Source organism: Lithobates pipiens, unplaced genomic scaffold (genome assembly GCF_037356315.1).
Source record: "Lithobates pipiens isolate NorthernLeopardFrog02 unplaced genomic scaffold, aLitPip1_a1.2 Scaffold_13, whole genome shotgun sequence".
Classification (NCBI taxonomy): domain Eukaryota; kingdom Metazoa; phylum Chordata; class Amphibia; order Anura; family Ranidae; genus Lithobates; species Lithobates pipiens.
Window position 1 is genome coordinate 345,326,956 of NW_027507718.1, and position 22,311 is coordinate 345,349,266.

Here is a 22,311-nt window from a genome sequence, read left to right on the forward strand (position 1 = left end):
GGCCATACACCTATAGATTATCTGCAGATTTTCTATGGTTAGATGGAGAAAGTGCAACAGATTTCTCTAAACTGTGTGGGTGGAGGAATCTCCCACTGGGCCAAGCTTCAGTATCTTGCTAGTCGGCCCCGCTGGCTCTCAACCTAAACAATGCTTCACCCAATCACAATGTTCAGGTATTGAGAGCCGGCAGGCCTGACTAGCAAGATATGGAAGCTTGGGCCAGTGGGAGATTCTTCCATACACACAGTTCAGCATAGATGGAGGAATCTGTTCCACTTTTTCCAGCTGACCATAGAAAATCTGCACATAATCTATAGGTGTATGGCCAGTCTAAGAGCCCTTTCACACAGGCTTTCCGATCAGGTTCACCTGTCAGTTTTTCAGGTGTACCTGCTGTGAGCCTCCATTCACTCCTATGGGGCGTCGGATGTCAGTGGTGACATGTCCTCTGACACCCGCTGCTATCCAGTCCTGTCTGTGAAATCCAGATGGATGGAGATCCTATTTTCTATCCGTCTGGCGGATTGGATGAAAACGGACAGGCTGATCTCCCCATAGAGGAGAGCAGGGCTCTGACAGCTCCATCTGCACAGTGAGGGGAGATGGACTTGTCATCCGCCGGCTCAGCACTGAGCAAAGCGAAGTCCATCGGGCAGACCATCCGTGTTAGAGGGTCCTAATTAACTGGAAACCTACTCCCTCCCCCATTCTAAGCCTAATCTGTCTAGCCCTGTAAAGAAAAGATCGCTATACTTACCCGCTCCGGTCCCAGGCTTTGCTGTCAGCGGCGGCTTCAGTGTGTAGGAGATTTCGTTTTTATTTAGGTTATTATTATTATCATTATGGTCTATGTTTACACTCTGTTTCAGGTTGATACACTGATACTTTTTGTGTATTTGCAGAGTATCAGTGGCTACTTTAGTATCATCTGCCACATATTACCACCCATACAATCTGTTACATTCTTTCTGACTCACAGTTGCCTTTCATTCCTTACCAGTGTTAATTTTGGCAGCAGATTTTGATTTAATTTTAGTCTTAACCACTTCAGCCCCGGACCATTCAGCTGGCCACAGACCAGACCACTTTTTGCGATTCGGCACTGCGTCGCTTTAACTGACGGTCATGCTACGTGGCTCCCAAACAAAATTGACGTCCTTTTTTTTTACCACAAATACAGCTTTCTTTTGGTGGTATTTGATCACCCCTGCAGTTTTTATTTTTAACAAAAATAAAAATAGAGTGACAATTTTGAAAAAAAAAAAACGCATTCTTTTTAACTTTTTGCTATAATAAATATTCCCAATAAATATATATAAAAAATTTTTCCCTCTATTTAGGCCGATAAGTATTCTTTTACATATTTTTGGTAAAAAAAATCGCAATAAGCGTATATTGATTGGTTTGCTCAAAAGTTATAGTGTTTACAAAATAGGGGATAGTTTTATGGCATTTTTATTAATTATTATTTTTTTTTACTAGTAATGGCAGCGATCAGCGATTTGTATCGGGACAGCGACATTATGGCGGACACGTCGGACAATTTTGACACATTTTTGGGACCATTGGCATTAATATAGCGATCAGTCCGATTAAAATTGCATTGATTACTGTAAAAATGTCACTGGCAGTGAAGGGGTTAACACAAGGGGGCAGTGAAGGGGTTAATATGTATCCTAGTATGTGTTCTAACTGAAAGGGGGATGGGACTGTGCAGGAAAACTAACAGATCGCTGTTCCTACTCTGTAGGAACAAGCGATCTGTCAGTTTACTGCTCAGAGAACTGGAAACTGCGTGTTTACACACACACAGCTCCCGGTTCTCTGTGTGCTCCGAGCGATTGTGGGAGCCCGGCAGCGATCGAGACTGCCAGGCACTCGCATCAGCTCGGGGAGTGAGCGGGGGGCGCGCGCGCATGGCTGTTTATGCTACCGACGTATGCCTTATACACGCGATTGGATTTTCCGATGGAAATTGTGTGATGACAGGCTGTTGGCGGAAAATCTGTCTGTACCCTCCATCAGACAATTGTTGGCCAACTTTCCATGGACAAACGATGGATGGCAGGTTTATAAGTTTTCCACGGACAACGGTCTGTTGTCAGATTTTCCTATTGTCTGTACACAAGTCCATCGGACAAAAGTCCAAAGTACAAACACGCATGCTCGGAATCAATGCTCACCAAACACAACATTAGCAGAAGGTGCCCAAAGGGTGGCAATAAAGAGATGAACAACGACCTAGTACTTCACTACGCTCGTGTTTGTTGGCCAACACACGGTCGGACATTCCGGACACACAACAGATTTTTTCAGACGGATTTTGTCCGAAACTGGTGTTGCATACACACGGTTGGACAAAGTTGTCGGAAAATCCGATCGTTCGGAACATGACGTTTGTACGTTACGACGGGACTACGTTCAGGCTAGTAGCCAATAACTTTGGTCTCGTAGTTTGATCTGAGCATGCGTGGCACTTTGTCCGATCGGAATTCTCTACAAACGATCGGACAAAGTCCTATCGGATCATGTTGTCAGAAAATTTTATATCCAGCTCTCAAACTTTGTTGGTCGGACATTCCGATGGAAAAAGTCCAATGGAGCCCACACATGGTCGGATTATCCGACAGCACGGTCCGATCGGACCTTTTCCGTCATAATTTTCAACCGTGTGTACAAGGGCTTAGGACTAAAATTACATTTTAGTTTTAGTCCCATTTTGGTCTTCAATAATTGTTTTAGTTTTAGTCATATTTAGTCGACTAAAATCGAATGGGTGTATTTACATTGTAATGCATTAGATAACATTTCGCTACAATTTCCAAACTTATATACTGCTGGAGTGAAAAATCTAATATGTTATTAAAGAGGAAGTAAACCCTGATTCCCTGCAAAGGTAAAGCATAATGGACTACTATGCATCGCATAGTAGTCCATTATGTGTCACTTACCTGACACAGGAGCCAGCAAAGTCACCGCTGTCCTCTGTAGTCCGGAGCATCCATCTTCTCTGTGGGTCTCGCTTCTCCGCCGCTGCCTTTCAGCGAAGCCGCGATGACGTCACTCCCGTGCATGCGCACGGGAGCCGCCACTCGCAGCGTATCGCCGTTGACAGCGGCATGCCTGTCTTTTGGCAAATATCTCCTAAACCTTGTAGGTTTAGGAGATATTTCTTGGACCTACAGGTAAACCTTAATCTAGGCTTACCTGTAGGTCAAAGTTGGTTGTAAGGGTTTACAACCACTTTAATGGTATTGAGGTATGAAATTGCACTACAGACCAGTGTTACTAAAATAATATTCATTTAGTCGACTAAAATGTTTTAGTTGACAAAATTAACACTGTTTCTTACTGGGTCATTCCCGGCCTGTGATTCCTTGTTGGTGAATGTGCATCACTTTAGAACAGCCCCACTGCAAGAGATAATTTTTTGTTTGCCCAGAGTTGGGTTTTAACTGCTTCAATACTGGGCACTTTCACCCCCTTCCTGCCCAGGCAAATTGCAGCTTTCAGCATTGTCACACTTTGAATGACAATTGCACAGTCATTCAACACTGTACCCAAATTTCATTTTTGTAATTTTTTATTCACACAAATAGAAATTTATTTTGGTGGTATTTAATCACAACTGGGTATTTTATTTTTTGCTAAAGTAACAAAAAAAAGACCAAATTTTTGTTATAAAATTTTTGCAAATAAATCTTTCTTCATAAATTTAGGCCAAACTGTAGTCTGCTACATTTCTTTGGTAGAAATTACCCAAATTACTGTATAGTATTTAGTCTGTGTAAAGATTATAGAGTCCACAAACTACAGTATATCTGAAAATCGATTAATCCTGATTAGGGGTGAGCTGAACACCCCCCGGTTCGGTTCACACCAGAACTTTCGAATGGACCCCAAATTCGTACGAACTTTAGAACCCCATTGAAGTCTATGGGATTCGAACGTTCGAAATTAAAAGTGCTAATTTTAACGGCTAATATGCAAGATACTGTCCTAAAAAGGGTTTGGGGACCTGGCTCCTGCCCCAGGGGACATGGGTCAATGCCTAAAATGTTTTTAAAAATGGCCGTTTTGGCGGCAGCACTGATTTAAATGACGATTAAAGTGAAAAAAAAAGTGAAATATTCCTTTAAATATGGTGCCTGGGGGGGTGTCTGTAGTATGCCTGTGAAGTGCCACGTGTTTCTCGTGTTTAGAACAGTCCCTGCACAAAATGACATTAAACCGAAATAACACCATTTAAAACTGCTTGCGGTTTTAATGTTATATCTGGTTCCTGCAATATGGTTGAAAATCATTGAGAAAAATGGCGTGGGTAGCCCTCCCTGCCCATTACCAGCCTATTTGGGTCTTGTACGCATATTAAGGGGAACCCCGTACCCATATTAAAAAAAGGAAATGCGTGTGGCCCCCAGGCCCTATATACTCAGAACAGCAGTATACAGGCGGTGCAAACAAGACAGGGACTGTGTAGGTTTGTTGTGTTAAGTTGAATCTGCTTGTAATTTTCAACTGGTACATTTTTAAAGTGTAGCTCCAGTCAAAAAAACTATTTTTAAGCTTTTTGGAAAACATAGGGAAGGGTTATCACCCCTGTATAATTTGTTTTGTCGTCCATCTTTTTTCATCTCACTTGCTGTTGTCTCCTTCTGTTTGCAAGTAGGAGATGTTTGTAAATTGGATGTTTGAAAGTAGGGGCCTGCCCTATATGCTCTGCAGAAATGGCGGAACAAGGTGTTGGTTTTGCCACAACATTATAAGCCCTCAAAGTGACTCTTGGTGGGCGCTGGAGCGCCCTGCTGTGAACGATTATATCAAGAATTGTAATTACATGCCATTGTTGAACAGTGGTAGAAAAATTGACCTTTGGTGGTTGTGGTGCTGGTGCCACAACACTATAAGTCCTCACCGTTACTCTGGGTGGGCACAGGAAGGGGCCCTCCTGTGAAATATTCTATCAAGAATTGTAATTACATTTCCCTGTTAAACACGGGCAGAAAAATTTGGCCTTAGGCACTGGTGCTGGTGCCACCACACTGCAACCTCTCCCATATACTCTAGTTTTATTGCAGGAATTAGCCCTACTGCAAAGCATTGCATCAAAAATTGTACTTAAACGCCCCTGTTAAACAGGGGCAGAAAAATTGGGCCTTAGGCACTGGTGCTGGTGCCACCACACTGCAACCTCTGCCATATACTCTAGTTTTATTGCAGGAATTAGCCCTGATGCAAAGCATTGCATCAAAAATTGTAATTAAACGCCCCTGTTAAACAGGGGCAGAAAAATTGGGCCTTAGGCACTGGTGCTGGTGCCACCACACTGCAACCTCTTCCATATACTCTAGTTTTATTGCAGGAATTAGCCCTGCTGCAAAGCATTGCATCAAAAATTGTACTTAAACGCCCCTGTTAAACAGGGGCAGAAAAATTGGGCCTTAGGCACTGGTGCTGGTGCCACCACACTGCAACCTCTTCCATATACTCTAGTTTTATTGCAGGAATTAGCCCTGCTGCAAAGCATTGCATCAAAAATTGTACTTAAACGCCCCTGTTAAACAGGGGCAGAAAAATTGGGCTGATGGCATCACCCAGAACCAGAAATGTTCTTCCAACATATCAGCGGAGGAGGAAGAGGATAGACAATCAACATAACAGGACAGTCACTCAGCATCAGCATAGGCAGTCTTGAAGGGATGTGATATTTCAAAAAAAATTATTCTGTTACATCAGCTTCAGGTGCTTGGTAGCTGTGGGTGATCCAAGACTGATTCATCTTGATGAAGGTCAGTCGATCAACTGATTCGGTGGACAGGCGCACCCTGTGATCGGTAACAAAGCCACCAGCAGCACTGAAGGTGCGTTCCGAAAGAACGCTGTATGCAGGACAGGCCAGTAGCTCAATTGCATACTGTGCAAGCTCTGGCCAGTGATCCATCCTCAAGACCCAGTAAGCCAGAGGATTTTCGGTGGGAAAGGTGTCCAAGTCTGACCTTGCCCCTAGGTATTCCTGCACCATGTAAATCAGACGCTGGCGATGGGTGCTGGAACCGATCATACCTTGGGGCTGCGGACTAAAAAATTGTCTGAAAGCATCAGTCAGACGGCCACCTTCTCCACCGCTCCTTCTGACCGATGCCTCAGCAACACGTTGTCCAGGACCAGGAGTTTGTAACCTCCCAGTCTCTGGGAACGCGTTGCACAGACCTTTCTGCAAGGCCTCCCGGAGATGTCTCATCCTCTGCTCCCTCTGCGATGGCAAGATAAGGTCGGCAACCTTACCCTTGTACCGTGGATCAAGGAGAGTGGCCAGCCAGTAATGGTCCCTCTCCCTGATCTGAAGAATACGAGGATCCTTCCGCAGGCTTTGCAGGATCAGGGAGGCCATGCAGCGTAGGTTAGCTGAGGCATTCGGTCCGGAGTCCTCTGGGTCACTAAGGACAACATGATCCGCAGCTACCTCCTCCCAGCCACATACAAGTCCACATGTTTCTTGGGACTGTAAATCATCCCTACAAGACTGCTGCTGATGCTGAGTGCCAGCCTCCACCTCCATGCTGACACAATCATCCTCCTCCTCCTCATCCTCTTCCTGTGTGATGAGTGGCACAGCAGGAACACTGTCTGGATAAAGGGGGCCTTGAGAGGCAAGGAAGTCCTCCTCTTCCTGCCTCTGTTCTGCCTCAAGTGCCCTGTCCATTCTTCCACGCAGCGTATGCTCCAAGAGGTGGACAAGAGGTACAGTCTCACTGATGCATGCACTGTCACTTCTCACCATCCTTGTGGCCTCCTCAAATGGTGACAGGACAGTGCATACATCCCTGATCATGCCCCACTGGCGTGGTGAGAAAAAAACCGAGCTCCCCTGACCCTGTCCTGGTGCCGTAGTCACACAGGTACTCATTGATGGCCCTCTGCTGCGTGTGCAGCCGCTGCAGCATGGCCAACGTTGAGTTCCATCTGGTGGGCATGTCACATATAAGGCGGTTCTTGGGCAGGTTCAACTCCTTTTGGAGCTCAGCCAGCCGAGCACAGGCATTAAATGATCGGCAGAAATGCACACAGACTTTCCTGGCCTGCTTCAGGACATCCTGTAAGCCGGGGTACCTGCCCAAGAACCACTGCACCACCAGGTTAAGGACGTGAGCTACACAGGGCACATGGGTCAGTTGTCCCTGTCGTAGGGCGGAGAGGAGGTTGGTGCCATTGTCACAAACCACCATTCCTGGCTTAAGCTGGCCTGGCGTCAACCACCTCTTGGCCTGCCCCTGCAGAGCTGACAAAACATCCACCCCAGTGTGGCTCCTGTCCCCCAAACAAACCAGCGCAAGCACGGCATGGCATCGCTTTGCCTGCGTACTTGCGTAGCCCCTGGAACGCCTACGAAGCACCGCTGGTTCTGAGGACAGAGCTCTGGAAGAGGCCATGGAGGAAGAAGAAGAGGAGGGGGTGGAGGAGAGAGGTGTGTCACAACCAATAGTAGCATTTTGGAGGCGTGGTGGTGGAACAACCTCCAACACTACTGCACCTTGTCCTGCATCCTTCCCAGCTGCCAGAAGAGTAACCCAATGGGCCGTGAAAGACAGGTAACGTCCCTGTCCATGCCTGCTGGACCATGAGTCAGCGGTAATATGCACCTTACCGCTGACCACCCTGTCCAGCGAGGCAACGACATTGCCTTCCACATGCCGGTAGAGAGCCGGAATCGCCTTCCGTGAAAAAAAGTGGCGTTTGGGGACCTGCCACTGAGGAACCGCACATTGTACAAACTCACGGAAGGGGGCCGAGTCTACCAACTGAAAAGGCAGCAGTTGAAGTGCTAGCAATTTAGCCAAGCTAGCATTCAACCGCTGGGCATGTGGATGGCTGGGAGTGAACTTCTTTTGCCGGTCCAGCAGCTGGGGCAGGGACATTTGCCTGCTATAATCGGACGTGGGTGTACCGCTAGCAGAGTTCCCGGAAGCACTTGGCTGTGACACACCTAATTCTACACCTTCATTCCTCTCAGAGCAGGTTTCAGAGAGGACTGAAGGTCTAGTGGGGTTGGAGATGCCAGCTTATGAGGAGCAAGGAGAGGTCCGCTTTGTTCTTTGGTGTGGGTCTTTGAGGTACGCTTGCCAACGAGCTGCATGGCAGGTCAACATATGTCTGGTCAAGCATGTGGTGCCCAAGCGGCTGATGTTTTGGCCACGCGAGATACGCTTGAGACATATGTTGCAAATAGCAGCGGTGCGATCTGATGCACTCGTCTCAAAAAAGGCCCACACCAAAGAACTTTTAGAATAACGCGCAGAGGCAGCACCCTGCACAGGCGGAGCTCTGCGGTGTGATTCAGTCGGTGTGCTGCCCCTAAGCTGGCACCCGGAGGGCATCCTGCCTCGTTGGACATGTGCCTCCTCCTCCTTCTCCTCCTCCTCCTCCTCCTCTCTCCTTCTAGGCACCCACGTGGAGTCAGTGCCCTCATCATCCCCTCCCTCTTCATCGCTGTAGCAAACCTGGCAGTATGCTGCAGCTTGTGGAACATGACTGCCAGATTGCTGTCCTTCTTGAGCATCCCCTCTCTCTGCGCTCACGCTACTGCCTTCTTCTAGCTGAGTGTCATCATCAGAGCCCACAAAACACTGGGCATCCTCCTGGAGCATGTACCCAACACTGTGCTCAAAGAGTTCAGGAGACTCCTCAGGAGGACGTGGTGGGTCTAGGGAAGGAGTCACTGATGATGACATTGAGAGGAGGGAAGACGATGCGTTGGCAGCTGCTTTGCTAGTACCCTGAGACTGGGTGAGAGAGGATGAGGAGGATGAAGAGGGCTTGGTCATCCACTCTACCAAGTCGTTGGCATGTTGCGGTTCAACATGTCCAGCTGCCGAAAAGAAGGACAAGCGTGTCCCATGGCCACGTGCTGATGACAATGCACCGCGTCCACGACCAGCACTGTTGTCTCTAGACACAGAGCCTGCTTGCCCTCTTTTATCGGCTCGCGCCTGTCTGCCTCTCCTTGCTGGCCTTCCAGACATGGTAATGGCCTGAAGGGAGTTGGGTAAAACAGCAGTGTAATGGAGTCACACAACACCCACTAAGCCCTGCAGATGGCTCTATTAGAGAACAGCAATAAACGGTAGATACAGGTGTATATTGTGCTGGAGTCACACAACATCCACTAACTCCTGCAGATGCCTTTATTATAGAACACCAGAGATAAAGGGGTATACTGTAATTGAGTCACACAACACCCACTAAGCCCTGCAGATGGCTCTATTAGAGAACAGCAATAAAGGGTAGATACAGGTGTATATTGTGCTGGAGGCACAAAAAACCCACTAACTCCTGCAGATGCCTTTTTTATAGAACACCAGAGATAAAGGGGTATAAACAGATGTATACTGTGCTGTGCTGGAGGTACACACAACTTCCAATAACTCCTGCAGATGGCAAGTGGGCTCAAATAGAGAAGAGCTATGTAGGTGGATATAGCGGTGTGTACTGGGTACAGAGCACGCAGACAGCACGCACAAGCTCCTAACACTACTGACTGCAAGCTCTATTATAAAAGATAGATCACTAGCTATATAGGTGAGGTGAATATAGCGGTGTATACTGCGGTCAGGGCACACAGACAACAACCACTACACAACAGCAAGATCGAAAATCGGCCGAAAACAATCGGTGTGTACTGTGTTGAAGGTACACAGAACACCCACTAACTGCTTCAGACGCCAACACACTACACTAGGCCGCCGCGCTGGCGGCCTTATATAGTGTGGGGCGTGTACTACACAGCCTGAGCTATGATTGGCCACAGGCATCCTGCCTGTGGCCAATCATGGCTCTCCTCGCTGCTGGCGCTGTGATTGGCCAAGCATGCGGGGTCACAGTGCATGCTTGGCCAATCATGAGCCAGCAATGCACTGCGATGACGCAGTGCATTGTGGGCCGTGAGCGCCACACGAATTTGGCGCGAACGGCCCATAACGTTCGGAATTCGCCGAACGGGCGAACAGCCGATGTTCGAGTCGAACGTATGTTCGACTCGAACACGAAGCTCATCCCTAATCCTGATGTATCTTGAGGCCCGATCTTGAGGCCCGAAAATGTCAGAATATTACAAATGCAGTACACCCCAAATTACCCCTTTTTGCAAAGAAGACAGTCCAAGTATTTAGTAAGAGGCATAGCAAGTTTTCCGAAATTTTAATTTTTATCACAATGTTTTGGAAAATTAAAATTTAAAAAATTATTTTTTTTCACTATTTTATTTTCACATACTGTCATCAGTGCAGTACAGTGTCATCATATAACTGGTGTGGCGGTGATCAGGGACACTGACTGGTGACCGTATGTAAAAAAAAGTTTTCTTTTTTTATTACATTTTTTTTTTAATTTCTTTTTAACAATTTTCTTTTACATGCTGTGACCACAGCAAAACAGTATTACTATAGTAACATTGTACTACTCTTGGGTGCGATCAGGATTTTTTTACAAACTATGATTGCTTATAACAGTAATAATCACTATCAGATCCATCCAAAAAAACATTCTATGGCCGCGTACACACGCGCGGACTGTTCGCCCAACTTTGTCCGTCCAACAGTTTCAGCAAACAGTCCGCTCAAAATTAGCATGGACGGACATGCCCACACACGACGAACGAACAGTTTGCTGAAACCGTGCGCGATGACGTGAACAGCACGTACGACGGGACGAAAAATACGACGTCCTATACACTGCATTATAGCTTTCGGCGTGAAAATCCTTTCTGAGCATGCGCGCAACTTTGTTTGACGAACAAGCCTACACACGAGCGGGCTGTTCGCTGAAACAAGGTTTCAGCGGACAGTTTTTCGGAATTTCCGAAAAACCTTGTCCGTCCAACTGTCCGCTGAAACTGTCCGCTGAAAGCCCACACACGAGCGGACTGTCCGCCCAAACACTGTTCAGCGGACAAAGTTGGGCGAACAGTCCGCCCGTGTGTACGCGGCCTATGGGATGACTGTCATTTGGAATGGGTATCTCTAAAGCAGTATTTCACTAGCTCTTTTCAGTCATGACCCTCTTTAAAATTATGCACACTCTCAAGGCACCCCATTCTGAAATGTAAAAGATTAAAAGAATAGTTTTACATAATACAGTGTCACTAGTAGGACAACCCACAATTATATTTATTCTTTCATAGCAAATACACCTTTGCAAACTGATATTAAATAGTATTCCAATTTTTTCCTTCTCCCTCAGCTTTTCTCCGCACTAAGCTAATGTGACCTCATTGCTAATGGAGAGAAGCAGGGAAGGAGCAAGCAAAATGCTGTCAGTCGCCTGATGTCTTTCATACCAATCAATTGGTTGTAATGCTGCACAATAAAACTTGTGGTTTTGTGTGACAGAAATACAGTCTTGATCCACCTGGATCATTGGACTTTTTTTGGGCAATTTGGGGCACATTTTAGGCATTTGGCCAGTGGGCAGCACAGTGGCTAAGTGGTTAGAACTTCTGCCTAGCAGCACCAGGGTTATTGATCCCAACCAAGGCACTACCTGTCCAGAGGTTGCATGTTCTTCCTGTGCCTGTGTGGGTTTCCTCCGTGTACTTGGGTTTCCTCCGTGTACTCTGGTTTCCTTCTACACTCTAAAGACACGCTGGTAGGATAATTGGCTCTGGACTAAATTCACCCTAGCATGTGTATGTATGAATGCGAATTAGGGACTTTAGATTGTAAGGGCAGAGACTCATGTGAATGTACAGTATACAGTACACATATACATCTCACAAAAGTGAGTGCACCCCTCACATTTTAGGAAATATTTAATTATATATTTTCATGTGACAACACTGAAGAAATGACACTTTGTTACAATGTAAAGTAGTGAGCGTACAGCTTGTATAACAGTGAAAACTTGCTGTCCCCTCAAAATAACTCAACACACAGCCATTAATGTCTAAACCGCTGGCAACTAAAGTGAGTACAACACACCTAAGTGAAAATGTCCAAACTGGGCCCAAAGTTTCAATATTTTGTGTGCCCACCATTTTTTTTTACAACACTGCCTTAACACTCTTGGGCATGGAGTTCACTAGAGCTTCACAGGTTGCCACTGGAGTCCTCTTCCTCTCCTCCATGACAACATAACAGAGCTGTTGGATGTTAGAGACCTTGCGCTCCTCCATCTTCCATTTGAGGATGCCCCATGCTCAATAGGGTTTAAGTCTGGAGACATACTTGGCCAGTCCATCACCTTTATCCTCAGCTTCTTTAGCAAGGCATTGGTCATCTTGGAGGTGTTTTTGGGGCTGTTATCATGTTGGAATGCTGCCCTGCGGCCCAGTCTCTGAAGGGAGGGGATCATGCTCTGCTTCAGTATGTCACAGTACATATTGGCATTCATGGTTCCCTCAATGAACTGTAGCTCTCCAGTGCCAGCGGCACTCATGCAGTGCCAGACCATGACACTCCCACCACCATGCTTGACTGTAGGCAAGACAAACTTGTCTTTGTACTCCTCACCTGGTTGCAACCACACATGCTTGACACCATCTGAACCAAATAACTTTATCTTGGTCTCATCAGACCACAGAACATGGTTCCAGTAATCCATGTCCTTAGTCTGCTTGTCTTCAGCAAACTGCTGGCTTTCTTGTGCATCATCTTTAGAAGAGGCACCTTCTGGGACAACAGCCAGTTAGACCTGTATGATGCAGTGTGCAGCATATGGTCTGAGTACTGACAGGCTGACCCCCACCCTTTCAAACTCTGCAGCAATGCTGGCAGCACTCATACGTCTATTTCCCAAAGACAACCTGACCATGGCGAGGCCTGTTCTGAGTGGATCCTGTCCTGTTAAACTGCTGTATGGTCTTGGGCACTGTACTGCAGCTCAGTTCCAGGGTCTTGGCAATCTTCTTATAGCCTAGGCCATCTTTATGTAGAGCAATAATAATTTTTTTTCAGATCCTCAGAGAGTTTTTTGCCATGAGGTGCCATGTTGAACTTCCAGTGACCAGTATGAGAGAGTGAGAGCGAAAACACCAAATTTAACACACCTGCTACCCATTCACACCTGAGACCGTGTAACGCTAACGAGTCACATGACGCCGGGGAGGGAAAATAGTTAATTGGGCCCAATTTGGACATTTTCACTTAGGGGTGTACTCACTTTTGTTGCCAGCTGTTTATACATTAATGGCTGTGTGTTGAGTTTTTTTGAGGCGACAGCAAATTTACACTGTTATACAAGCTGTACACTCACTACTTTACATTGTAACAAAGCTTAATTTCTTCAGTGTTGTCACATTAAAAGTTATAATAAAATATTTACAAATATGTGAGGGTTGTACTCATTTTTGTGAGATACTGTATGTGTAAAGCGCTGCATAAATTGTTGGTGCTATATAAGTACCTGTAACAAATAAATAAGAACCCAGGATGCACCTTGGTTGAAAAAGCCTGCTCTAGAGCAGTCTTTCTGAACCTCTCCTTATCCGTACCTTTGGCTAGGAACCTTTGGTGGCTACTCCCCGCCCTCTGAAGTAACGCAGGTTTCCATTACATCAGAGGGGGCGGGGTAACCCACACGTCACTGTGGAAGCTCGGCTTTCCCCTTGTGTCAGAGGGGGGCGGGGTCAGGTGACGGGTGGCCCTGCCCTCCTCAGCTAAGAAGTGTCAGGCTGCTGGGGTCCCCACAGAGTCTCCGGTGGAGACAATATGGATGGATGCACTGCGCTGGAGGGAGAGATCACCCATCGCTGGACCTCGGAGAGATGATTATTCATCGCTGGATAGCAAGAGTGGATTACCACCGCTGGAATCTTTTTAAAAAAAAACGATTTTTAATAAAGGACTTTTCACAACGGGGTGTATGTTTTTTAACATTTTTTTACACTTTCTTTGTGAAATGGTAGGGGTACTTTTGTACCCCCTAACCATTTCAAACAGGGGGGGCGGGATCTGGGGGTCCTCTTGGCTTTCTTATTGTCACTCTTCCATAAACGACTAATAATTGTCCTGTGGGCAGATTCTCCCACTGGAGCTGTGGATCTCTGCAGCTCTTCCAGAGTTACCATGGGCTTTTATAATTGATGCTCTTCTTATCCGGCCTGTCAGTTTAGGTGGACGGCCATGTCTTGGTAGGTTTGCAGGTGTGCCATACTCTTTCCATTTTCAGATGATGGATTGCACAGTGCTCCGTGAGATGTTTAAAGCTTGGAATACTTTTTTTATAACCTAACCCTGCTTTAAACTTCTCCACAACATATCCCTGACCTGTCTGGTACGTCTCTTGGCCTTCGTGACGCTGTTTGTTCACTAAGGTTCTCTAGCAAGCCTCTGAGCGCTTCACAGAACAGCTGTATTTATACTGAGATTAAATTACACACAGGGGGACTATTTACTAATTAGGTGACTTCTGGAGGCAATGGATTCCACTAGATTTTAGTTAGGGGTATCAGAGAAAAGGGGGCTGAATACAAATGCACGCCACACTTTTCACATATTTATTTGTAACATTTTGCAAACCATTTATAATTTTTCTACCACTTCACAATTATGTGCCACTTTGTGTTGGTCTATCACATAACATCCCAATAAAATACATTTACATTTTTGGTTGTAACATGACAAAATGTGAACACTTTTGAGGGGTATGAATACTTTTTCAAGGCACTGTATGTATGTTAACGTTCATCATTGAGGTCATATAGTACAACCTCCTGCTGAGCGTGCATATGCTATCACACAAGTAAAGCAGTTTGCTTAGCAAATCTGTTGGAGGACATGAACCTTTGCCCATTTCTTATCAGGAACATTAGAATAGACAGACTTCACATTATAGGTTTACATTAAAGAATACAGGGTTTTGCAGACGTCTTATGGAGTCAGCTTAGAAAAAGAAGATATGGCAATGATGTGCATACTTGCAGTAGGTTTATTTATTTAGGTTTCTCTTTCCTCTCTCCTTTACCCATCAAAACCAGCAAGATATGATTTACTAAAAGAATAGAGCATGTTTACTTTGGAAAGTGAATTTTCACGTAGCTTAGTGCCCGTTCACACTCGCTGCTGTGTTAGCAATCAGCCACTGGCGTTCGGTGTCAAGACAGCGGCGCTGATGCTCTGTAAACAGCATATTGTTGTGTTACTTTACTTGCATGAATTTTATTGAAATGTCAGAAAGTGACATTTCATTAAGTTCTATTTTCCACAGCTTGGTGCCATGAGGTAGATTGTATTACGCCATGCTGCGCTGAAAAAAGAATAGTGCATGTCAAAATGCCTTTCAGCGCACACCACTGGTATGATAGGAAACGAGACTTGTTGTCTTGTCTTGTGTAACGAGACTTGTTGTCTTGTCTTGTGTAACAAGACTTGTTGTCTTGTCTTGTGTAACAAGACTTGTTGTCTTGTCTTGTGTTGGGATAGTCCCAAAACACCTGGTGTGAACAGGCCTATAGCAAGTGATGTAAAACTGTGCTGACTTCAGTTATCCAATCATGTGTAAGCATAAATCCTGTTTTTTTTTTGTTATGCCGCGTACACACGAGCGGACTTCTCGTCGAACTGAACTCCGAAGAACTTTTCAATGGCGTTCCGCTGGAGTTACGCCGAAACAGACTTACCTACACACGATCACACCAAAGTCTGATCGTTTAGAATGCGATGACGTACGCCGGGACTAGAAAAGGGAAGTTCAATAGCCAGTAGCCAATAGCTGCCCTCGTGTCGTTTTTGGTCCGTCGGAGCATACAGCATACAGATAAGCATTTTTCTCGATAGGAACTGGTTCCGGTGGTGTTCCTGCGGAAAGATTTGAAACAAGTTCTATTTCTAGGTCCGTCAGAATTTTAGAAAGAAAAAGTAAAATGAAGCCCACACACGATTGGAATGTCCGACAGAATGATAGGTTGTACTGTGAATAGTGGAATGACTGACTGCATGCTAAGACAGCTGTGCAGGTGGAACTTTTTTACCTGATGGAGTGTATTAGTAAAGATCAGTAAAGACTCATTTTTTGCAGGAAAATTATTATGAAGTTGACAGGTTCTGTGTACTGTGTGAGGGCAGGGAAATTGTTCTGAATTGTACTGCTGTGCTAAACATCATAATGGTGGTTTCTGGAGGAAATAAGCAAGCCTCTTGCACTGGGCTCCACAGAATTCTCTTGACTCAAATGTGGGCACGTTTTCTACCACTGATCTTTGGTATAATTATTATTACAGGTACTTATATAGCGCTGTCAATTTACTCTGCTCTTTACATATATATTTTACATTCACATCAGTCCCTGCCCTCAAGGAGCTTACAATCTACGGTCCCTAACTCACATTCATACATACACAAACTAGGGCCAATTTAGACAGGAGCCAGTTAACCACCAGCTTGTCTTTGGCGTGTGGGAGAAAAATGGAGCACCTGGAGAAAACCCACGCAGGCACAGATGATTCCCTAGAATTATACTGGAAGAATTTAAGTTTATCTAAAGCTAGCTACATGGATCAAAATTTGGCCGATGGGCAGGCTTGTTGTACAGAAGTCGATCTACCAACCAGCCTGATCTGATTTTCCAGAAGGATCAGTGCTGCCACCTAGATCAGTGTATTCTGACTGCAGGGAAGTCTCCCTGCTGTCAGAATATAATGACTGAGACTGATTCCCCCATCCACATCAAGTATGTGGAACAAAAAATGTTTTCCTTTTTTATTTTTTTATTATACTATGTGTTGCTTACCTTCCCCTGTGTGATATCCTTTACTTTTACAACAGTGGAAGATCTTTCCTCCCTTCAGATTCAGGCATAAAGCATTTCTCTGTACAGGTTGAGCTCCAGTGGCACAAACCCATTAACTGTAGCCTGGTTGTCACTATTGGATGCGCAGCCCAACTACAGATTACAGTTGAGTGTATGTCAGCATCATACCTCGCTCTACATATTGTGCTTATTGTGGGATGTCTAGTGCAGTGGTTCGTGGCCTCTCCCCTCTTGGGCCTTAAGCCAGCTGCAGATCACGTAACCTACCCACCAACCTTCTATAGTGCCCCTAACCTCCTATAATTGCCCACAGTGCCCCTCATCACCCTTCTCCCAGTGCCAAAAGGCCCCTTTAGGGCTCTTATCCCGCACAGTGCCATCCATCCTTCTAAAGTGCTGCCAAGACCCCTAGCCTGCTGCAGAGCTTCCAGCCACCCCGTAATGCACCCAAATCTTACAGTGTCACAGAGTGCGTTCTAACCTCCCACAGTGCCCCCTAGTCCCTAAAGTGCACAGTGCCCCTGCAAAGCCTCCAACCTCTTAGTAAGACCCCTGTCCCCTCCAGAAAAAGATTACCCCACAGATGCCCCCAGCCCCCTCCAGAAACATGCATTTCAGTATATTTTTTGCATTCCTATACATTTATTGTGTGAGTATAAACTTTTTGTATTTTATTGCTGGGGTATGGAAGCATTTGGAAGGATTTACCGGGCCTGGCTCTTAAAAAGGGTGAGAACCATTTGTCTAGTGCAGTGGTTCTCAACCTGGGGGTCGAATGACGATCTTCCAAGGGTCACCAAGTCCTGGGTTGTTCCTGAAACCTGCACCACTCTCCCAGTCTTTTCGCAGCCGCCCATTCAGTTCATGGCATGGCTGGGGGTGGCAGAGACTAGAGGCCAGATGACTGGTGAGGAATGTGAAGTGGGAGGGGCTGGAGGAGACCCTATCTCCTGATTTTGGCATAGGTGTCACTGCTGCGAGACACCACAAAATCGAAGACACAGTGAGTAACATTACCTGTGATTAAAGTTTCCATTAAATGTCCGCACTACATTTCTCGGATCAGCAGATGACCTTGATCAAGACTACCTAAATTGGCTGATCAGAATTCCCCCCAGCACTGCCACTGATCCCACCCCCTCACCAGTACTGCCACTCATCCCAGTCCCCCCACCAAGGAGTAAGAGAAGGGAAAAAAATAGAGAATACATGGAAGGGAGAGGAAAATAGGGGGAGGAACAAAGAAAAAGGGATAGAAAGAATTAGAGAGAGGGATGGGGAAAACAAAAACAGGAAATTATGATAGAGATAAAAGGCAATGAAAGGAGAACAAAGAGAGTGGTACATCCTAAAATATACCATAAGGTTTTTTTTTTATACTGTACGAGTGGAAGGGACTCGGGGAGCTCTAAATGTCCGTGGGTTAGGGGATCAAATGACTTGTCTTGCCTTGGGTGCTGACAACCCACGCTACGAAAATTTGTTTTCTGTTAGGGACTCCCCACAGCTTGGGAAATATTATCAAGGGGTCACAGCACTGGAAAGGGTGAGAACCACTGGTCTAGTGTATCCTTCACAGTGTGAATATTGAGAGGGGGGACAGTAGGCTTGGCCTTCCAAAGAAATTGTCCACAATTCTCGCATGAGCAAATGTGAAATTGCGCAAAGGTCAGTAGGAATTGTAGTTTTAAGCCACAGAGTCACATGTCTGATTTCGAACATGCAGCCCCAGCTAGAGCACAGGGCACATATTTGGAAGTGAAGCATTTAACATAGATGGAGGTGAGAAGGCAGAACAGGAAAATTCCCATTTGTAAATGGATTTGTGATTTGATTAATGAGCAGTTCGAATGCAGACGGGATTATATGCAGCAGTACTTTATTTTTTAAGGAGATTTAAGTTCCACTTTAACAACCCATTTTCTGTTTTTCAGGGATCATAGCGGCAACCCAAGATACCTGAGAGAGAACGGATACATCACTGCAACTGACTTTTTAAGTGCCAAGCCTCAGACATGGGGTGGACAATTTTTCTTCTAGGAAGAAGATGTATACAAATCCAGCGACCTGAAGCCAGGCTGCTTAAAAGTACATTATGTTTCACTTGTATGAGGCAATTTTCATCAAGTTCTGTGGTACAAGACTGCCCGCCTTCTCAGAAACGGGCCCCGGTGAGGATTGGATGTGCTTCCGGATTCTGGGGGGATACTGCAGCTTCAGGTAATGGTTCACTCAGCTGTGTCAGACTTGATCCTGGTTGAAGTATGTTGTACCCAGAGGAGTGACAGATGATTTCTGTAATTCAACCAAACTCTGTATGTTTATTTTACATTTTATTTTGAATATTATTATTATTATTATTATTATACAGGATTTATATAGCGCCAACAGTTTGCACAGCACTTAACAAAATGACAGTTACATTATAATTTGGTACAAGAGGAATCAAAGGCCCCTGCTCATTAGAGCTTACAATCTAAAAGAGAGGGTCAATTAATAGAGTAGGGAAGGGATAGAACCTCTGTCAGATTTTGTTCATGTATCACCACAACAGAGACTTCTCACCATTTCCTGTCTCAAATACATGGGAAGTAAGAGAAGGTATCCCCAAAAAAGGGGGGGTATCAATGTTGACAGTTGTTTTCAGAGCAACTGTAACCTTTGTGCCAAAAGCTAGAATAAAATATTTAAGCTGAAGCACTACTTGAGGTTTTTTTTTTTTGCAACTTTGCAGTTTTAAGTCACATTTACACTTCATTTAAAACACACAAAGAGCCATCATACTTAATTACTTTTTTAGAGTCTGCTGTATGACTTAGGATGTTTCATTTTTCCAAAGATGTGATTTCATATGACTTTGCTCATGCCCCAAGTCTCAGTGATGTAAAAGATATATATGCCAAATTTCAAGAAGATTGGATAATATTTAGGGGTTGCACACATTGTCCTAAAAGACAGAAGTCATCCAAGAGAAGACTACAAAAAGTTATTACAACTCTCACTCCTGTACCTAGGAGGTTGGTCCAAAAACGGCTTCAGTTTCAGGATCCCTGGGGCACTGCATCAAGCAAGGTGGATGGCAAAGGCAATATATGCACTTAAAATTGTCCTCTTCACTAAACAGTTGGATATTCCTCGACAATTAAAAGGAATGAAACAGGTTGCACATTTAGTCAGCCTCATACATGTTCGCTTTTGCCATGAGGCAGTTGTAAGTCGATGGGCTTCAAAAAATGATTTGGATATGCTACAGCTTTTGAGCACTTACCCAGATGCAGACGTCCAAAAATTTGCTCTCACAGTTGCTAAGAGATACCTTTGGTATCTGTCAGAAACAAACGTAGGATTGGCTTTTTTGTACGAACGTATTACTCAGGCTGTTAAGGAAAATATGGCTAACATTTTAAAAACCAAACCTGCAAAGAAAAAGGAAGTAAAACGATTAGAGGGTAAAAACATGGTTTTTGGAGGAAAAGACCTGAGCCATTTCGTTACTAATAAAACAAAGACATTCTTTGAATTGTTTGGGATCCACGATGTGACAGAATACAAGGGATTGCATCGTTCAAAGTTGATTAATATAACTCATGTTTTGCCTATCATATTACCTATTAATCTTAGTGTATAGTTTTAATAGTATTTTAAGTTTGTGATTTCTAGTTTTCCCAATAAAAGTAATTAACATTGAAAAATCATATTTTTTGCCTAATTTTACAAAACAGATCAAAGGGTTCAACTTCTAAATATTATCCAATCTTCTTGAAATTTAGCATAAATATCTTTTACATCACTTAGACTCGGGGCATAAGCAAAGTCTGCAAATATTTTACTACTTTTAGGACATGCCTTGCCTATGTGGGATTTAGGACCCACAAAAAAAAAAAAAAAAAAAAACACATTTCAATAGTATGAGAAAGAATTAAAAATGTTAACAATGTTTTTAGTGTTGTCAGTGTCCTGGTGAAGTCAGCACCCCCCATTTTCTGTACCGACATCATAAGAATAGAAAGTGAACCACAAATCTAAAACAAAAAGAAAAAAAAATTACTTTGGCGTTTAGCTTCAAAGTGTAGTTTCACCTTGAGCGAGATTTATACGTTTTATGTACATACACCCAGTTTTAAATGTTACACCTGCTCTTTCACATGCAGCTGTGGGGGGGGGGATGGGGGGGGCTCTCCACAATAACTGCTGGTCCCTCAATCGAAGAAAATTATGCAACTCAATTTTGATTGGTTAGCAGGAAAGCCCTAATTGTATACATAAACAACAATCACCAGTGATTGTGCTGATCCAGAAGACCCCATCTGGGCTAAAGAGTCCTGTATATTATATTCTCCAATCACTAAGGTGCTGCAACTCCCTTAGTATTCCACTGGGTGGTGGACACATACCTAATAGAGAAGACAAAACAAGAGAGCGCACATCCACCCTAGTGCAATACTGTTTATTCAGACAGAAATAAACATTTGGTAATAATGCACTCACATTTAAAGTGGAGTTCCAGGCTAAAATGAAAGTAGCTCTAAAACAATCGAGCACCCACCCAACCCCCCTCCCCTCCATTCAGAAAGTGCTCCATGACTCGCGCATGCACAGTAGCCAGAAGGCTTCCCTGTGTGTTTCCCTTAGTTGCAGTGCTGATGCCTGCACCCAAGCCAATAGACGAATCAGCTTCAGGGAGACGACATTACGGGATCCCTCAACAGGTAAGTGTCCTTATTTTAAAAGTCAGCAGCTACATTATTTGCAGCTGCAGACTTTTACATTTTTGGTTTAAAGGCTGGAACTCTGCTTTAAAAGGTGATGAAATACCATGTTTATAAGTAAATCCTCCTCTCCTGGACCATCTCTGTAAGATGTAAGGGAAATCTGTAAGCCAAGAGACCCGATGACCGTGGTAAACTGCCAGGACACAGCTCCGGCGTTCCCACATCTACTGCGCATGCACCTAGACCAGCCAGCGCCATGCTGCGATGAAAGCAGACCGTAACAGAGGGAAAGGTAGACACTAGACGTCTGCATGCTGGATTTACTATGGACCTCCTTTATCAAGTCACAGCCAGAAACATTAGAGAAGAGTATCCCTTAGGCCGCGTACACACGCGGGGACTGTTCGCTCAACTTTGTCTGTCAAACAGTTTCAGCGGACAGTCCGCTCAAAATTAGCATGGACAGACTTGCCCACACACGACGAACGAACAGTCCGCTGAAACCGTGCGCGATGACGTGAACGGCACGTACGACGGGACGAAAAATACGACGTCCTATACACTGCAATGCAAACTTCGGCGTGTAAATCCTTTCTGAGCATGCGCGGAACTTAGTTTGACGAACAAGCCTACACACGAGGGGACTGTTCGCTGAAACAGAGTTTCAGCGGACAGTTTTTCGGAATTTCCGAAAAACTTTGTTCAGCAGACTGTCCACTGAAAGCCCACACACGAGCGGACTGTCCGCCGAAACACTGTTCAGCGGACAAAGTTGAGCGAACAGTCCCCGCGTGTGTACGCGGCCTAACACTCCTTTACATATACACAGTATCTGATATTGTTTGATAAAGTTAGT

At 44.9% G+C, this 22,311-nt stretch overlaps 1 protein-coding gene across 3 annotated transcripts in view; it reads left to right on the plus strand.

Annotated features, from left to right (window-relative positions):
* Window positions 1–22,311, plus strand: part of LOC143975087 (uncharacterized) — a 161,331-nt gene that overhangs the window by 2,464 nt on the left and 136,556 nt on the right. For 2 of the 3 annotated variants that reach the window (XM_077477078.1, XM_077477079.1), the window contains exon 2: window positions 18,678–18,963. In XM_077477078.1, the coding sequence (XP_077333204.1) occupies window positions 18,759–18,963 (205 nt within the window). In that variant the 5' untranslated portion in view covers window positions 18,678–18,758. Of the gene's footprint in view, window positions 1–14,816; window positions 14,917–18,677; window positions 18,964–22,311 lie in introns of those variants that run through there. The other variant, XM_077477080.1, reaches the window with a different exon arrangement.